Here is a 17,315-nt window from a genome sequence, read left to right on the forward strand (position 1 = left end):
TTTCGCCCGTTTCTACCACTGGGCCTCGTTTAAATACTGTATCGCGCGCACAGGCGAGTGGCCTGTGCGCGCGCCGAACGCCCGCTCTCCTGCGGACTTTACTGAATCAGCCCGTTAGTAAGGGGCTCTCTCCCTAGTGCCCCTCAGGGCCAGACACTTTGCATAAAGTGAAGGGGCTCCGGGGAGCTCCTTCTAGCACAGCGCTGTGTATGCTTTCCTATGCAGTCATTCATAGACGTCAACTTCCACTACAATTAATACACAGAATGAAAAACTAAGAGATTTCTTCAAAAGGCTGAAAAACCACCCAGGGCAGCCGTCAACCTTGGAAAGAGTCTCCGGCTCTGAAGAGGTCTGAAATGTCTCCTCCTCCAGACACCAACCTAGGGCTTTGCCTTAATTACATGCTGCAGTTTGATGGTTAATGAACTCCAGTCCAATTAGGCTCAGCTGCAGACAGCAATACCCCTAGGCTTTCATTTTAAGGTGAAGTGCTGTTTCCTCATTTAGGGCTTGTTGAGCAATTATTTTTACAGCCATGAAAAACAGATGCGGCCAGCAGCCCAGTTTACTGCCGAGTAAGAATTTAGGATCACCCTAGTGTTTGTTTTATGTCTCCTCTTCATGCGTTCTGAAACATTTAACTCTGCTTGGGATTTTTTTTTTTAATGGAATATAGTGGGATTACAGGTATATATATATTGCATTTGAGGTGAAACAGCTGGGAGTGGCTAAACGGTTCCCTCATTAAAGTGAGTGATGTGAAAGCAACCTCCTCTCTTAATCTGAAAATGTAACAATGTCTTACGCAGATTGAGAACTCCAGGTCATGAGTGACAGACTGGTTGTTGTCCCTATTTACTTGTGGTGTTCCAATTTGTCTATGAAAAGCAGGAACTGCAAGTCCCACCATACACTGGAGCAAAACCAGGACCAGATCAGCTTGTCCCTCATGGCCTGGAGTTACTTGGAAACCCAACATAAATAGCCCGGCAGGGTAAAGTTCAGAAAAATCAATGCACGTTCAGAGCTTTATACTTGGTGTGAGCTTAAAAATCAGAAAAGGGGAGCTGAGGGGAGGGACTATCCCATGAAGCTTTTGTCTTTTCTAGAAACAAAATGTTTTAATTCGTTTACCATTCTTTTGCAATCTGGAGGCAGCAAACAGAAAAAAAAAAAGCAACAAAAGAATTCATGCACCACAGTGAAGAAAAGTCTTGACTAACTGAGCCTGTGCTTTTCAGGTCATGGAAAGGATAATGCACCATTTTACAATCATTTCAGTATTTCATTTCCACTGATTCTGATCTCCAGCCGTTCCTGGGAGAAGGTTCTCTTCAAATCCCGAAGGAAAAAAAAAGCTGTAGTTTGTGGCTTGATCCAAGGTCCAGCAGATTGGTTGGTTGGGCTTGTATTGCATCTGCCATGTGCGGCCAGAGCCCTGCTGTGGAAGTGGGCCTGTGGCACGAGTACTATTGGAGCCCCTGTGTCTGTTTCAGACTCCACCTATGCTTGTAATGCAGGAACACACACACTTTCACTACCCATTTGTTAAAAGGATTCAGGTAGTAATTCTAACACTGTATCCCAGAATTAAACCCGGAGGCTGGTATTTTAGAAAGTTGTCACAGGCTCCATTTCTGAAAAGCCTTAGCTGCATGTGCACTTGGGAGTGCCTGTTTGCCAATGCCTCCACCACGCCGCCCAGACCTCCCACCCAAATACAACAGCCACAAAACCAGTGAAGTTTCAATCGTGTGATTCAGCTAATGGATGTAAAAGTGTTCGTCCAAGTTTGGTACCTTACACTGATACTTCTGAATCCTCCCCTCCCGACCACCCCTAAATAGCTGCTTTCCCCACCTTCACATTTACGCATACGCTCCCGAGGTTTAAAACTAGCATACTTGCACGTCCATGCCGCATATGTGCACATAAGCTAATTTTATGCTTGTAAACCCCGAATAACCCTTTGAAAATTCTCTCCTTACTGAACAAAAGTCTGAATTTTGCTTCTGGCTTGCCATGGTGGGTATCCTGTCCCGCCTTCCAGGCACGCAAAAGAATCGAGGTAGACTGACTGTCATCAGCTGCACCTAATTATAACACTGAGCACCATTACCGGATTATGCCCATTATTGCAATTACAGAGTCTGTGCTCTGGTGAAGATGCCCTACTTTCTCCCCACCTCCTCCCTGGCTCTAGTTGTGTCTGGGCTCTGTAATTAGTTTCCTGGTGTTGAGAGATCTAATGCAACCTTTCCCAATTGCTTGTAACAGAGTGCTGCATGTCATCGAAATAGCACTGAAATTCCATGTGACTTGCCCATTAAGATGATGTAATTTTCTTGCTAAGTTGCCTAATTGGCCCTCTCGCACATCTTGGCATGAGAAATACATGAGCACCTGTGAGGCTGCGATGAGAGGGATAGGAGAGACAGAGACACATCATAATAGCCACCACCCCTGAAATCATTAGAGGTGGCTGCAGCCCTCCAAGGGGGGCATGCAATAAGACAGGAGCTCCTATCGAGCACCTGTATTTCTAAAGCACATGGTCACATCCCTGTGCACCCTGATGCAATATGTAAATGAGGCAGCATAAAAAAGGGTGTGCGATGGGAGACTGTGCATGTCTAATACACAATTGTAATGGGAGCTCAATACGAGTGTCCGATTTGATCTCACTTGCTTTGGTTATTTTGCTGAGATGCAGAGGTCACATGCTGCAGTTTAGTCTATCAAGCACCCATTGTAACGGGCATCTAAATTGTGCGGTCATAAGAAATGTGTGCTTCTTTTTGATCAAATCAATATACATTTATTTTTCTCTACCACAAGCAGTAAATTCAAGACTCAGGATGATACTAAGGACACATTCCTCACAACACAGAGGACCATATTTTGTAATGTTTCTCAGGAGCTCTTGACTGGACTTGACTCTACTCTAGCTCTGGGGCTGAAATTAAATTCTCCCGAGTTAAAAAGTGTGCATTGGGTGCCCAGCACTTTCCTGCATTTTCCAGTAATTGCTGCTGTCCTCATCTACATGGAATTTGGGTGCTATCAGGTTTGCATTTGTCAGGGGGCACATTTTCGACATGCTAATCTCCTTACTGCACTGGGTGCCCAAACCTGTGCACTATGCTGGGCACACTTTATTATATCGGCCACCCAGTAGGGAAATGTGTGAGACTTTGTTGTGTTGATCTAGAACATGAAAGCTGATAAAGTTGTGAATGCTGACCACAATTTTAAAGCTGACTTTATAAACTGTTGTGATCTGATTTTGGAACGAACGTGTATGAAACGCCGAAATCTATATAAATGAAAATGTTCGTTTGTTCAAAATCTTATATCTCCGAAAGTTCTTCAACGATTGCTTTCAAATTTTGACACAACCTTGCATTCGATTTTGCGTGTGTTTTTATATACCTATATTATATAGATGTCACACCTGTGACAGGTAAAAACATGCTTTTTGGGAAAAACAGCACCATCTGGTGGACGTAAAAGCAACACATGCTATCTCTGACCGACGGACCGCAAATGCGCAGTAGAGAACAGTTCTACCTCACATGTGCGGACCATAGAGCTCTGCACTACGTGTTGGGTGTCACAGACGGGAGGAGAAAAGGGCAGACGAGTCGCCGCTCTGAGAAACGGTTCAGCCTCCGCCGCTGGGGAAGGGAGGAGGGAGTAGGGACTGCACTTTCCTCCTCCTACACACAGGAGGAAAGTGTTAAAGAGTCACCGAGCCAGTCTGTCCACCACTGGGGGGGGGGGGAGTTGGGACAGCCGGAGCAGAGCTAATGCGCATTGTGAAATTAAACCTGACTGAGCCATGGCAACGCGTGGCCAGATACAGCTAGTAAATAAATATTTCTAGCTAAATACCAGAGCTGTGCATTCAGCTGGAAATGACGTGAAAAACACAGTGGAACAGCATGTTTTGTTACATATTGTTTTCTAAATGAAAGAAAATGCTGAGGCTGGTGCCTTTTTCAAATCTTTCGTTCCCTATGCACTTTCTGTCTCCCTCCTCCAACTCCTGTACCCTCGGCTGCAGACCTGGGAACGTTTTCTTGTGATCACCTTGAGCTACCTGTTGATTAGCAGTCTACTTATCTACACCTATGATTAAACTCTGTACTTCCCATCTCCTGTTCTTATCCCATCCCATGCTTTCTTGACTTCCGATTCTGTCCTTGGCTCTGTCACAAAGAAATATTTCCTTAATTTACTCCCGCGTATACTGCCTTTCACCCTCATCCTATCAACTTTCCCTTATAAAAGTCACAGCCTTGTGCACCTTTACTCTGTCCTTAGCTGAGTCCAAGCTCTGAAATCACAGCTGTATTTTCTCCGCAAGCACTAGGAGCTCCAGGCTTACTCCTCCCCTACCTGCAAGCCTACTCGGAGCTGTTGCGTGCGGTTGATGCAACTTTCCTCAATCGGGGGCCTATATGTGTGTGGAATCCAAAGCGTTCTACAGCTATGCTACATCGTCCCTTTCACTCCTTCATTGTGTGCGCCCTCACCCCGAATCCGTCCCTTCCTGTTTCTCCCCTGCTTGGCTGCAGTAGCTCTCACCTAGCACCACAGTGAGGCGAAGCAAAGGGTGCTGGAAGCTGAGCTGCCTAAGCTGCGCAGGAGCTGAAGTGGGGGAGAGTGAGCTGGGGCCCGCCTCCTCTCCCCAGGGCTTTCAGTCTGTAGCAGAAAGAACAGCTGGGCCGGAGAACCATGCCAGGCAGGTCCCATCGCCCGCCCACCCTAGACACGGGGCGGGGCCTAAGGAGGCGGCTCGTGCGGTCCCACCACCGCCCCCCCCCCCGGTTCACGGCTTCCGCTCGCGGCAAGAGACCGCAGCCCAGCTCTCGCATTACTGAGTCTGCCTTCCTCTGTAGCTAGGAAGCGGTGGCGAGGCAAGAAGGAGCCGCCCCTCGCTAGTAACTTCCCCCGCCAGCGGCCAGACACAACAGGGCCCTCATATAAACCCATAGCCGGCGCGAGCCCGGGGAGGATCCTAGAGCGGAAGTGACGTCAGAGAGGAGCGGCGTGCTCCGCCTCCTTCACCCTTTCCCCGGGACGAGCGTCGGGGTCAGGTCGCTCTTGCGAATCGCGGGGCTTTTGCGATGAGAACGCGAAATGGAGGAACAGAGCTCGTGAGTAACTAACAGGTACAGGGCTCGCTTCACGCGGTCTAAGCCCGGCCTGAGTTTTGCCCCGGGGCATGCAGGGAAATGCCGTGAAAGGGGCGGGGCTGTCAGGCACTACCACTTCCTGCATGCAACGGGAAAAAGGGAAGAGGGACGGGACGGCTAGAAGAGTTGGATTGATGTCCTGTGTTGCGCAAATTATTCTAAAAAACAAACATAAAGAGTACGTTTTGTAAGTGTTTGACCAATGGTGAGTCGGTTCTTTGCCACGTCCACTGCCAAAGAGTTTGGAATCGAAATTTAAATCTAAAGAGCGCGAGCTATTAATGATGTTTGCTTGTGTGGCTAATCAATATTATCGTGGGGTACAGCGAATAAGAATGCAAGGAGGTTTGTCAGCCAGCAGAATTTATTACATTTATTAATCACCTTACTGTTAAAAATGTCCTCAGCGATGTTCAATTATAAAACTAAATACAATGTAACGCTAAAATAATAAAATCATACATTTCTGTATCAGTTGCCAGCTTCAATTACATTCCAGTAATTATTTCTACTATATCGCATTAATGCTGCTATGTACATCACATTGCAAGCTATTGCAACCATTTTATCAACCCTTGATAGTTACTCATTATGGGATGAATTGAAAACTGTAGACACAAATCATGTTTTCACTTTTTTCCAAAATTGCTTTGTTCGTTTCTGCTCTTATATCCAGCTGGAGACAGAAGAAATGATTTTGAAATCTTCAGCTGTGTTTTTCATCTTTGTTATGGGAGTGAGCGTGGTCCATATCTTCTTATTTATAGGTGTTGACAAAATCAAATCTTTTTTTTTTTCAAGTGATAGATAATAAATATAAATGCTTTTTAATGAGGGGAACCATTTTGGATATTTGATTTAAAAACCTCTTGATTATAATGATAGGCAGGGGTTGGAAAAATCCTGGCCTGTGGGTACCAAAAGTTGAAGACTGGGCCCAGATCTGGCTGCTGCAGTGGAATATCATCTTTTGGGCCTGGGCAGTGAAGCCATGGCTGGTTAGGCTTAGGATGGAGAGGAGACACTGCAGTCCAGAGCTGCTGCTGGCCACCTAAGGAGGAAAGAGGCTGGAGGGAGAAGAAACTCGGAGCTTGGGGATCTGCTAGGAGGGGATGGGGAGAGTAAAGAAAGGCAAAAACAAAATTGAAACAAAGTAAAGGGAGAGAAAGCATGAACCGAACCAAAAGGTTGCAAGGGGAACACACTTCTTCTGGCTCTTAAAAATGTGTGACTGCTGTCCAAGCTTCATAACTTTTTTCACCCCTGGATAAGAGGTGATAACTAAATTACTGATGCCAAATAAAGAGAAAACCTAAGCGGTACACAGATCTGAAAGGGTCTGAAATACTGCTTAAAAGAAATAAATGCGGTTGTAACAGCAGGGGTGGATGCATCTGTGAGGCTATTGTATGCCAGCCTGCTGCAATGCAAGCAGTAGGTCAGCAGACTTATTAGGTATCTTGGCTCCTAGCTGTTGGAATTTGACTGCTTATAGGATATTGCTCCTTTTTCCTAGTCTGTTTTGGTTGATTTTCTCCTTGATTCACCATCACCCTCGCTGGATAAGCAATCAAGTGCCCATACATAATCCCACACCCATGCTTTCCTCTCCCCCCTTCCAGTGTATAAGCCCTAAACTTGGTAGGTCTCTAATCTGCTACCAAAACCGGCGAGGCTATTGCCCCAACATCTAGTCTCCTAAGTTCCTGTGGTTTTGCTGGTCAGTACCTGCCTGCACAAGCCTAGTCGGTTTCTGGAGAATTGTAACCTGCTAGTTTCCAGGAAGCTGGGCATCTTATTAGTGTGTTGATGTCATGTTTCCTCAGAAGGCTTTGTCTGTGCATTGCTCCTATCTAGATGCCCGTGCTAACGACAGCTCTGTGGATGCCGTGACCTCATCGTGGGACAAACAGGAATCTTCATAGAAAAGGACTGGTTGGCCAGGTTCTCTGGTACAGCTGAGAGATGGAAAGTAAATATCTTTTGATGAGCTTTCTAGTTGTAGCAGTCTGCACCAAATCCTCAGCTGACATAACAGGGACAAGTCACTTGCGCTTACCTAGCAGCAAAGGAGACAGGTTTATTGGGGGGGAGGGGGAATAATTCATCTTACAATTGTATATCTGAACTGTTTTAGCAAAAGATTTAAAAAGAACAGAACTGGGATGTAGAAGTAGGCAGCCAGAATCGTGCTTTGTTCAGGTGTGTGTCAGTGTGTTGGACGACGGTGGAGGTTCCACATTGCACAATGACTGGGAATGTGGGGTAGGTGGGGGTTAACATGGGGACATTTGTTGTTTTTCTCTTCAGCCCTTTCAGTGGGGTCCAAGGGGCTGATTTGCATTAATATCGTCTGTTAATGTACAGTTTTGAAGGGTGATGTGCATGTGGATGGCAATGACATAGCCATCCACATGCACATCACCCTTCAAAACTTCTTGCATTCATGTGTGTATATTTTTTTTTTCCCATTTGAATTCAAGTTATTTTTTGCTGAGCTATTTACCTCCTTTTGCATCTCATTCCATCATTAGTTTAGATTTGAACTAACACAAGGACATTTATGAATGTTAACTGCTTGCATTACTGTTAATGCAGTTTAACACATTAGCTCTGAAGTTCTCTATGGTAACACAATTCCTGGCTATATCGTTTGCGGTGGTGCTCGTATTCTTGGGCTCAGTTTTTACAATTCGTTATGGCCACATATTTTTAAGTCTCCTATCTGGGTCCCTTCTTGAGTTGTCTGGGTTGGGTTTCTACTTTCTGTGAGGCGCTGTAATTCCTGCAGGGGATTTCCACTGCTCATAGGAACGTAACACAGCAACAGAGTAGATAATGGCAGAAAAAGAGCGACTGGTCCATCCAGTCTGCCCAGTTGTTCCCCTCCACATTAAAATAAGACTCACCAGCCATAGAGCACAATCGCCTGCAGGAGATTTCTTCTTCTCCAGGGCGGTTTAGGTTGTCTCCTCCATTGCATGCTAGCACCCCTTCCCTCCCATTCTCCAGTCATAAGGTTCATGATCAATACTCCCATTTTTTAGGTAGAAATGTAATGGAAGTTCCCCCCCCCCCTTGTTTCTGTCCCTCCCTCCCCGCAGAAACGTGCGAGGGCAGGCGTGCCTGCAAGTTAGAGAGGAAAAATCCCACTGTGGAAAGCTACAGGTTTTGATTCAGATTATGTAAAGTTAAAAATGTAAATAAAAGTGGAAAAAAATCTATAAGCCATAAACCAGTAGCTCTCGCTATTAAACCTGCACAGCGCTCATAAACGCTAATAGCCCTTCAGAAATGAGAGAGGAGCTGGGATAAAGGCTGTTAGAATGGTTTTGTTTAATTGTCTGCTGAATTCTGCTCTATTGCTCCAAGATGTTTATTATTTGGGTAAGAGTGAGAGTTTTATTCACTTGTTTTCCAGGTCTGGTGTACGGAACGTTGCCTTCGACAGAGGCTAAGGAGCTGAACATTCGGGTACTTTTGATAGGTTCGCGGGCTGCTAATACGCCCCACATTCTTCCCTGGTCACATGCTGGGGACTGCAATTTTTGTGCAGGTTTCAGAGATTTCATTCTGTAAGGTTGAGTGGGTCTTGTGCTTACCCTCTTTTTCTCTCTGCAGAATACATTTAGCGTGAACAAACCTGTTTTTGTAGTCGTTTCAATGTTCTGGAACTTTCTTCTCTCCTCCTTCCAGCTCTCTCTCTCTCTGAAATTTTTTTTTTTTTTTCCATTTGACTTCTCACTTTCTCTCCAATCTAATATCACCTCCTGACTTTCCCAGCATTCATCAGTCCCTCATCTCTCCATATCCTCCTCACCCTCTCGTTCACCTTCCAGTTTTCTGGCTGTCGCCCCCTTGGTGCTTCCCCCTGTCCTTCTTTCTCCCGCTCTCTCCATCCTCCCAGTCCTCCTGACCCCTCTGCCACCCTCCCTTCCCAGGCACAGCGGTGTGGCTGCAGCCACGGGGGCTACGGAGATGGCGGGCATGCACTCTGCTCCCCTTGCAGCCCTACCCCTCCTGCCTTTTGGAGGAGGTAGGGGGGGGGGCACTCTTTTTCTAAAGCTGGGAGCACAGAGGGCACAGCCTCATTTGCAGTCTGGTACTTGACTGATTAAATTGCGTTTTTGCTATTTGGTGCCGGGCAGCTTATTCTTATTGCCCCCTCTTTCTCCGGGAGTCTGATACTTTTTACATCAAAAAAAAGGGAAAAATAATTGTATAGTGGTGCCTTGTTTACCCATCCCCCAACAGACCTTTTACCTCTGACAGTAACAAATAATTGACCGTATTTGGATAATGAATTATTGCCCTGGGTGTCTTATATTTGAACAGCAAGGATTAAATATGTTGCTTCTCGCTCGTGAAAACTCCTTTTTCTTTTCCCCCAGCCGCAAGGCCCCAAGGAGGCTGAAGGCTTTGTAAATGCGTTTCTGAAGCGCAGCATCCCGGGGCTGGGAGGAGAGGTGATCAAGGAGCGCTTGAACCGAAAAGCGGTCATCCTGCAGCATTCCTTTAAGCAAAAGAAAAGAGAGAAGCCGAGGAAGAGGAAAGGTTTCTCGGCCAAGAAGAAGAGAGAACTGAGGCTGTTTGAAATTAAACCAGAGCAACAAAGGTACTGGAGTGTCCCCCCGTCCCCCCCCCTCCCGGTCAGCAATAGTGAAGATCTGGCTTCAGGATTCCTTTGTTCCCATCACAGTTACAGAAATGTGTGGACTAGCCAGTATGGAAAACCGGTGGCCGCGCGTGCCACAGCTGGCCACTCTCCCCCCTGTTACCTGCTGCGGGAGAAGCCGATGGGATGTGTCAGGGGAGCGTCCTTAGATTGCCTCACAATGCACCGGCTCTCTTCTCCTGTTGCAGCCATGGTGATGGGACACGCAGCAGACCCAGGGGTTGGTGCTCTCTTCTGTTGCAATTCATGCTGGGTTGGACTTGTGGTCTGCTAAAATCCATTAGAAAGACTCCTTATCCTGCAGCCAAAGTCTAGCATTCGGCTTAAGGATTGTGTTTCTGATTAACTGGGCAGATTCAGCTTTTTTTAAATTTCTTTTTTGGTGCATACATCATGCATAGGATTTATTCAGAAGATAAAAGCCTGAAATCCTCTTAGAGGCAATAAATCATAGAAAGACAGAGGCATTAACTAAAGGTTTTGGACCATTCAGAAGCAGGGTACAAGTATCAGGAAGCTGTCCAGGCTAATGTATAGATATGTCAAAAGTAAAACTTTATCATTTCGGGATGGGAGCTTGGACCTATAACTCTTGTGTCACAGAACAATGGACAGACTTCTACAGAAACTATTCTGCTCCTCATTGTCCCCTCTCACTTCCCACCAAAAAATCCCCCCTTGCCTTCTAAAGCAGGAAATGCAAGTTTGTGTGAACCCCAAGATGGTAACCTGTGTTTTGCTTTACTACTTTTCCTCATCACAGGTACAATCTGTTTCTGCCACTGCATGACCTATGGAAACAGTACATCCGTGACCTATGTAACGGGCTCCGAGCAGACGCGTAAGTGCAGCTTCAGACGACTGGAATCCCCCAGACCAGAATGTATTGAAGAGACGAGAAAACTTAGGCCTCAGGGGTTTGTTATCCTGTGTTTCCTGTTGGAGGTGTGGGGACCTGACTGGCTGTGATTGCACAGGGCCGTTCCTGTATTGAGGAGCTTGGATAGGGCAGCTTGGGCTCGCAGACATTGTTTCAGGCTGTGGGACTGCGAGAGTGCTGCGGCCACTTGACTGGCTGAAGGCTGTAGTAAGGGGTCGCGGCATGCGTTTCTGCTTACTGTGGCAGGCGCTGCTCCTCCAGTTTGTGGGAAGGAGTAAGTGCAGCCTCAGGAGCTGGGAGCAGATGTGAAAGAACCCCCAGATTTCTGCAGGGTCGGGCAGGGAAGCCTGTGGGGGTGAGATGGAGAGGAGACAAGGAACCTGAAATCAGGAGAGGTGATTGGGAAGGTGAGAAGAAGCTGCAATAGGGGATGGAGGAGAACTGATGAGTGATAAAGGAAAACTGGACAGAGGGACCTTGAATATCGTGTGTAAGGGGATGGGAGAACGTAATCTTTTATGTTTGTTCTGTGTATGGAAAGTTTGTAGGAACTAAGGGGCAATTTCTGGAACAGGCTGCATAAATTTGCGGGCTGTTTATTTGCATGGAAGCCAATTTTTCACAAGGTTTAGGTGCCTGAGACCTTAAAGTTAGGATGCTAGATTCACCAGGTCCCTAAAATTTAGGAGCGTAAAAAGTGGGTGGATACAGGAGCAGCGTTAGGGTGGGAAGCAAAGTTAGACAGCACTGATTTTCAGACCAAGGCACCTAACGCAGGCTCTTAGATCCAGGCAAGTGAAGAGCCGGCTTAAATTCAGGGCCCTCCATTTAGGTGAATTTTCAGCTGAAAATTTAAGCCCTCAACTTTAGGAGCTAAAGCTATTACTAGAGGCCACATAAGTTGCACCAAATTTCAAAGTGGACTTATACATGTGTGCTCCCTTTGAAAATGGGAGCCTGCACACACTTCCACCTGCTAATGTGTGCAGGGAACGTGTGCGTGAATGGAAATCCTGTCGCGCAGAACGCCCCGGAATGTTAAACGCTTGCTGGCCGGGCTGCTGTCAGGTCCTGTCTGTGGTTAAAGCACTGCTTTACCCTTTGGAAATTGACTCTCTCTGAAGGGTTTACCAGCTACATGAAAATGGCACAGCCGGGCAGGGTGCAGAGAGGGGGGCTCTATTTATTTATTTATTTATTTATAATTTTTATATACCGACATTCTTACATTAAAATGCAAATCATACCGGTTTACATAAAACAGAAAAAGCAGGAAAAAATATTCCATAGTCAAATACAGGAGCTCATCCATAGTCAAATCCAGGAGCTCATCCTCTGCTCCTGGAACTGCTTAGGCTCATGGGCTAATGACCTTGACGTTTATATCATTTCCTTCCTCAGGCAACCACAGATGATTCAGAATAAACTGCTGAAAGCCGATCTTCATGGCGCTTTTCTGACAGGTACTTTTACGCCATCTCTTGGAGAGCAAAAAGGTTTCTGTAGTAGGCCTGGGGCAGCTGGGGTGGAGGACTGTGGACCAGCACTAGTTTGGGGAACTTCTGGTAAGCTTTTCCTCCAGGTACCTGCCCCTGAAAGTCCTCTCTCCTCTCATGAGATTCACCTTCTTGGCCTCTGGTTTCTCACTGTATCAGGAATGCATTGGTTGGAGAGACGTAGTGCCCTGTTCTGTGTCACAGCCCTAGGTACTGTGTCAGCCTTTTCTAGCTGAAGTTGCAGGACCCGGTTTCAGTCAGAGCTTAGTGCAGAGCAGCTCTTTAGCTGGCCACTAGATATCGCCATAAGAGCCTTCTGGGAATCCTCACTTCCCCGAGTATTGTTCTCCAGCCTGGCCAGTCCAAGAAGCCAGAGCCGTGACTTGAACCCAGTGCAGCCCACCCTAAGTGTGAGGCCGTTATCGTATAAAGAGTGGTGCCTGGGCTCTGTAGAAACGTTACTGCTGCAGTCAGTGTCTGTTTTAACGAATGCATCCTACTCTGGTTGCCAGTGAAGAAGTCAAAGTGTCCCTCCTACGTTGGCCTGTCGGGAATCGTTGTACAGGAAATGAAGCACGTTTTTAAAATCATCACCAAAGATGACAAGCTGAAAGGTACGTGAGCGTGATAGAGTATATTACCAGATGTGCTTTTAGGCAGCCTTTGACGTGGTCGCTTTTGCTCCAGCCCTCCATGCCCCAGAAAAGGAAGATGTAGTCCAGCAAGGAGAACTATTTCATTAGCAAACTCTGAAAGTTGCATTTTATTTTTTTTTTTTATGACAGAAATGATTTTCTTTCTAATTAATGTGGTGGTGTTTCTCCCTCCCCCCTCCCAGTCATTCCTAAGGTCAACACCGTGTTTAGCGTGGAAGTGGATGGCTTTATCTCGTATATCTATGGGAGCAGGTTCCAGCTCCGGTCCAGCGAACGCTCTGCCAAGAAATTTAAAATGAAGGGAAGCATAGACCTGTGAGCAGAGCTACGCGCCCCCCGTGTGTCTGGCTTGGAGGTGGAGCGATGGGGCAGCCTGAGACCTTACTTTGCTTTTGAATGGCTGTGCGCCACTAAGCAGAGAGAGAATTCCAGTATTGTTCATGAATGGTTTTTAGTTAGGTATTAAAGTACTGCATTCTTTTTTGAGGGTTGTCCCTGGAAGCTGAGAGGGGATTTAACCAATAAATGTATTGGTCCTGAGAGTGGTTCATCCTTTGTCCTCAAACAGAAAGTGCAGCTTTTGAAACTGTTACTTGCTCGGATGTTGCACCCTGAATTGCCCAGATCCTGGGTTTACAGTATTAAAATTTATAACCTGCATCCTTCATAAAGTGGGTAGTGGATAACAAATGATTACATACACAGTGAAACATCAGCAGCAGTATAGACAAAGAACAAACTTAACAGACAGGGCTTGGTCAAAGAAGGATTTTCTAAACCCATAAGCCTTAAAACGTTTTCATGCAAGGCTCTAACCTGATCTTATCAGAAAGGGCCTTCCACATAATCTGACCTGCGGTGGACAAAGCCCGCTCTCTAGTAATGTTTTAAAGGCGCTTGTTTCACCGTTGGCACTTCCAATAAAGCTTTTAAGGTTCTACGCGGTTTATAGACCTACAGGATTGAACGCCTCCAACAGTCATGATCAACATTCAGCAAGTTAAAAATGTCCACTGCAAGCTTGTAAAAAAAAAAAATCCACCATTAAAGGGAGAGCCAGTGCCCATCTCTCCACCCTGGCGTGCCATGATCGCGCAGTTTAGGAACGGATCGTGTTCTTGCTTGTAGCGTTCTGAACCGATGAGGTGGATGGATTGAGTAAGAGAGCCCCACGCATCGAGCGTTTAAAATGGTCCAGCGGGCACAACACAAGGGTTGGAAGGACCGAAGGGACGTCTTGTGGGGTCGAACACTGGCCACAGTTTTCTTACCTGTGGAAGTTTAGAAAAATTAGGCCTTGACGCCACTGCCTTTTAGATGAGGTTGGAAAGACAGGCCCGTATCAAGGATTACCCCCATGCTACGCATTTGTCAAGTGGCAGGAATAGAGAGTGGGTACATTGTTTAATGGAAACTTGCTAAGAATCAAGATTTTAGGATTTTTTTTTTTTTTTATATGGAACAGGCGTTTACTATGGAATAATCAGCTGTTGCCAGGCTGTAGATGGAAAGAAATGTATTTGTGTTCCTGACCAGGAGATGATTGGGCCTCTCCAGCCGGTGGAGGGGAGATCTCCGAAGAATCACGGCCAGCGAGGCCCTTCCTCCCCCAGTAGTGCCTCGCTCTCCTCTGCCTTCGATTTTTTTTGTTCTGTCTGCAGCAGAAGGTGCCAGCATCTAGAACGGACTATGGCGAGGGTCTGACCCTTTAATGGAGGGCTTGGGAGAGGGTCAGTTTTGGGGTTTCGGGATTCAAGCGGAATGTAGGTCTTCAGCTGGTGCTGTTTCTCTCCAGTCGGGCCCAGACTGTGTTTTCCTCTTTTTGGTTTAATGCATTTCGGTTCAGAGTATTTAAGCCTTTTCTTACTTGGAACTTTTTTTTCTTTTCCCAGTGGGATCAGGGGTTAGACCACCACCACTGCCCTGGAAGAGGCAGGGGCTAGCACGGCAGACCTGAGCACTTGGGTTAAGTGCTTGGCCGCAGGCCGTAGTTTGAACAGAGCAGCTGGAGAGGCGGGGACAGTACTACGGTGGGGGTGGGGGGTATTTTTGGTTTTGGCGCTCTTTCACCCACGGAGATGGAGGCTGCGTAGGCAATGTTCACGGCACCCGGGGGAAGGGAGCCCCTCTCATTGGACAGTGGCAAAACCCGCTGGCTGGATTTTAGGGACCCCAGAAAGAGCCCCGGTTCTGTGGCAGTGGCTGGACTAAAGCAAGTGGGTAGGGGATATAAAAAAAAAAAAGAGAGAGAGAGAGAGCGAGCCCTGGGTCCTTGCAGCTGAAGGCTCCTGATGACAAATCCCAGCCTTGATTCAGAATGAGCTGGAAATCCAAAGGAGAAGGAAACGTCGGAGTAAAAAAAAACCCCAAACCCTCCAGAACGTCTGGGATTGGGACTGAATGCGAAATATGGGGCTGTGAGGAGAAGGCATGTTGCAGGCTGTGCAGATGCGGCACGGGTGGTGGGCAGCTAAGTGCCAAAGCTCATGGGCCTCTCCCGTGCCAAGATGAAGAGCAGCTGGAGCGAGCCACAAGCCAGGGCCAAGTTTTCACCTGCAGGAACGGTGCCTGCGGGCAGATATTTAAAAGGCTGTTAGAACCAAACTCCTGCTGAGGCTGTGCTCGGAGCAGGTACAGGGGAGCCAGAGTGCGGCTTCAGCAAGCAAAACGATTGGCTCAAAGCCTGGGGCTTAAAAAAGTCTGAAGCTAGCCAAATGCCAGGACCACCAGGCCTGGATCGAGAAGTTAAAGAGAGGCTAAGGACTGATTACGACAGAGAGACCCGGCTACTAGGAAAAGGAGGCTGAGACGCACCAAGTCCTCAGCTTCTGATTTCAGCTACTAAGAATTTAGAGGAGGAATGATTTGAATGTGGCATTATTGAAGATCTGTTGCCAAAATCGGAAACACCTGAACAGTTATTCAGACTGGATAAAATGCAGTCCTTCGTAGAGAGAGAAGTAAAAACTACAATGCATAACTGCGGCTGTGCTGCTATTCCATCTGCAGAGCATTATGTGAGGGAAGTCCATCGGATGAGAAGCGTTGCAGATACTGTACAGACTCTGATTCATCATGAGTAAGTTTCATTATGGCTTCGGGGGGGAGATTCGCCATGCTGGCAGCAGAGATTTCTAAGCTAAAGAACTGAAAAAAAAATATTGCCACATGGAAGAAACATTTTGAAACGGAGAAGTACGTGTTTCCAGCACGATGGTTAGGTGGATCTTGTCACTGCAGCATGATACGGCAGTGTGGCAAAGGAGGGATCAAGGACTGCTATATCTCACGAGCTTTTATACTTTAGCTGTTGCATCTTATGACATAAGATAGCCCCTGTAGGTCAGAGCAAGTTCAGCTACAGAAACTTTCTTTGGCTTAGGGGGTATGTATGTTAAAAAAAAAAAAAAAAAAAAAAAATGCATTTAGGGAGCTTGCCTATCAAGGACTGTCTGTTATTTATAGAGGAGGTGGATCATTTTCATAAAGAAAGCTGCTGCCAGGAAAACTTGTTACCAGAGAACAGAAACCCACAGAAGCCAGAGGAAGATCATCTAACTGGGACTTTAGGCAGATACAAGATTATTAAAGAAAGCTATTATGGTTAATCCCTATCCATCAGATTTTCAGTCAAATTAAGCTAACGTGATAAAAAGAGAAATTTGGGGGTGGGGGGAGGGCAGATGCAGTACAAAACATGGTACCTGCACTGAATCTGCTGCCTTCGCTGCAGCGGTTGTGGGAGGGAGACCTGCTCCACGCTGGGCATGGGAGGGAGACCTGCTCCACGCTGGGCATGTGCGTTCTGCACCCGAGCAAGTAAAGGTACATTCTCTAGAATTCTGTCAAAATCCCCCCCAAAAGAAACTACTGTGAGCAGCTTTCTGTAATATCCAAACAGAACTGGGCCTTTTCCAAGCACCTCACCAAGAAACCGGCGCAGGAGGACACCCTGGTTCCCTCTCTTCCCTTTGAAGATATTGCAACACTCGGCTGTCCGTTTTCTGTCCTAGAGAAAGGGACACCTTGTGCTGAGATTTTCAGAAGGTAGCCATGTCGCAGAAAGGGCAGCTGTCTGGTGTAGCAAAAAAAAACAAAAAACGGGAGTCCGGTGGCACCTTATAGACAAACCAAGCGAGGACAGTGTCCACTTCCACAGATGCATGAGACGATGTTGACTCTGCCCGCGAAAGCTCATGCTTCAATAAATTGGCTAGTCTGTAAGGTGCCACCCGACTTCTGCCATTCTTTCATCAGATTTGTAAATGAGGGAAAGAACATTGTTTGAGCTAATCTCTGAAAAGGATATTTCTAGTAATTGTTCCCAACCTTTCCCATCTTGCAACTCTAGAATGGCTTTCTGTACGCGTATTTTTGTGTTCTCAAGTGCACTGCAAAATGTAC

General features: G+C 46.7%; 1 protein-coding gene across 4 annotated transcripts; it reads left to right on the top strand.

Moving 5' to 3' along the window:
* The first annotated feature begins 4,885 nt into the window (after positions 1 to 4,885).
* Positions 4,886 to 17,028, top strand: POP4 (POP4 homolog, ribonuclease P/MRP subunit). 4 transcript variants are annotated; one of them, XM_029578378.1, is made up of 8 exons: positions 4,886 to 5,180; positions 7,062 to 7,176; positions 8,626 to 8,678; positions 9,596 to 9,819; positions 10,643 to 10,720; positions 12,161 to 12,222; positions 12,768 to 12,869; positions 13,094 to 17,028. In XM_029578378.1, the coding sequence occupies exons 2-8, from the start codon at positions 7,170 to 7,172 to the stop codon at positions 13,228 to 13,230; spliced, it is 663 nt and encodes a 220-aa protein (XP_029434238.1). In that variant the 5' UTR covers positions 4,886 to 5,180; positions 7,062 to 7,169; the 3' UTR covers positions 13,231 to 17,028. The 4 variants fall into 4 exon arrangements, with proteins under 4 accessions (XP_029434238.1, XP_029434239.1, XP_029434240.1 ...); XM_029578379.1 differs by having other exon boundaries at positions 4,886 to 5,165; XM_029578380.1 differs by lacking the exon at positions 4,886 to 5,180 and adding an exon at positions 5,208 to 5,409.
* The last annotated feature ends 287 nt before the right edge of the window (positions 17,029 to 17,315 follow it).

This window comes from Rhinatrema bivittatum, chromosome 15 (assembly GCF_901001135.1).
Source record: "Rhinatrema bivittatum chromosome 15, aRhiBiv1.1, whole genome shotgun sequence".
Lineage (NCBI taxonomy): Eukaryota > Metazoa > Chordata > Amphibia > Gymnophiona > Rhinatrematidae > Rhinatrema > Rhinatrema bivittatum.

Bases quoted from the DNA above. Each gene is read 5' to 3' on its own strand.
- POP4 (XM_029578378.1), top strand. The intron at 8,679-9,595 runs GTACTTTTGATA...CTTTTCCCCCAG, and splicing joins CTAAGGAGCTGAACATTCGG to CCGCAAGGCCCCAAGGAGGC. The intron at 10,721-12,160 runs GTAAGTGCAGCT...TTCCTTCCTCAG, and splicing joins AACGGGCTCCGAGCAGACGC to GCAACCACAGATGATTCAGA.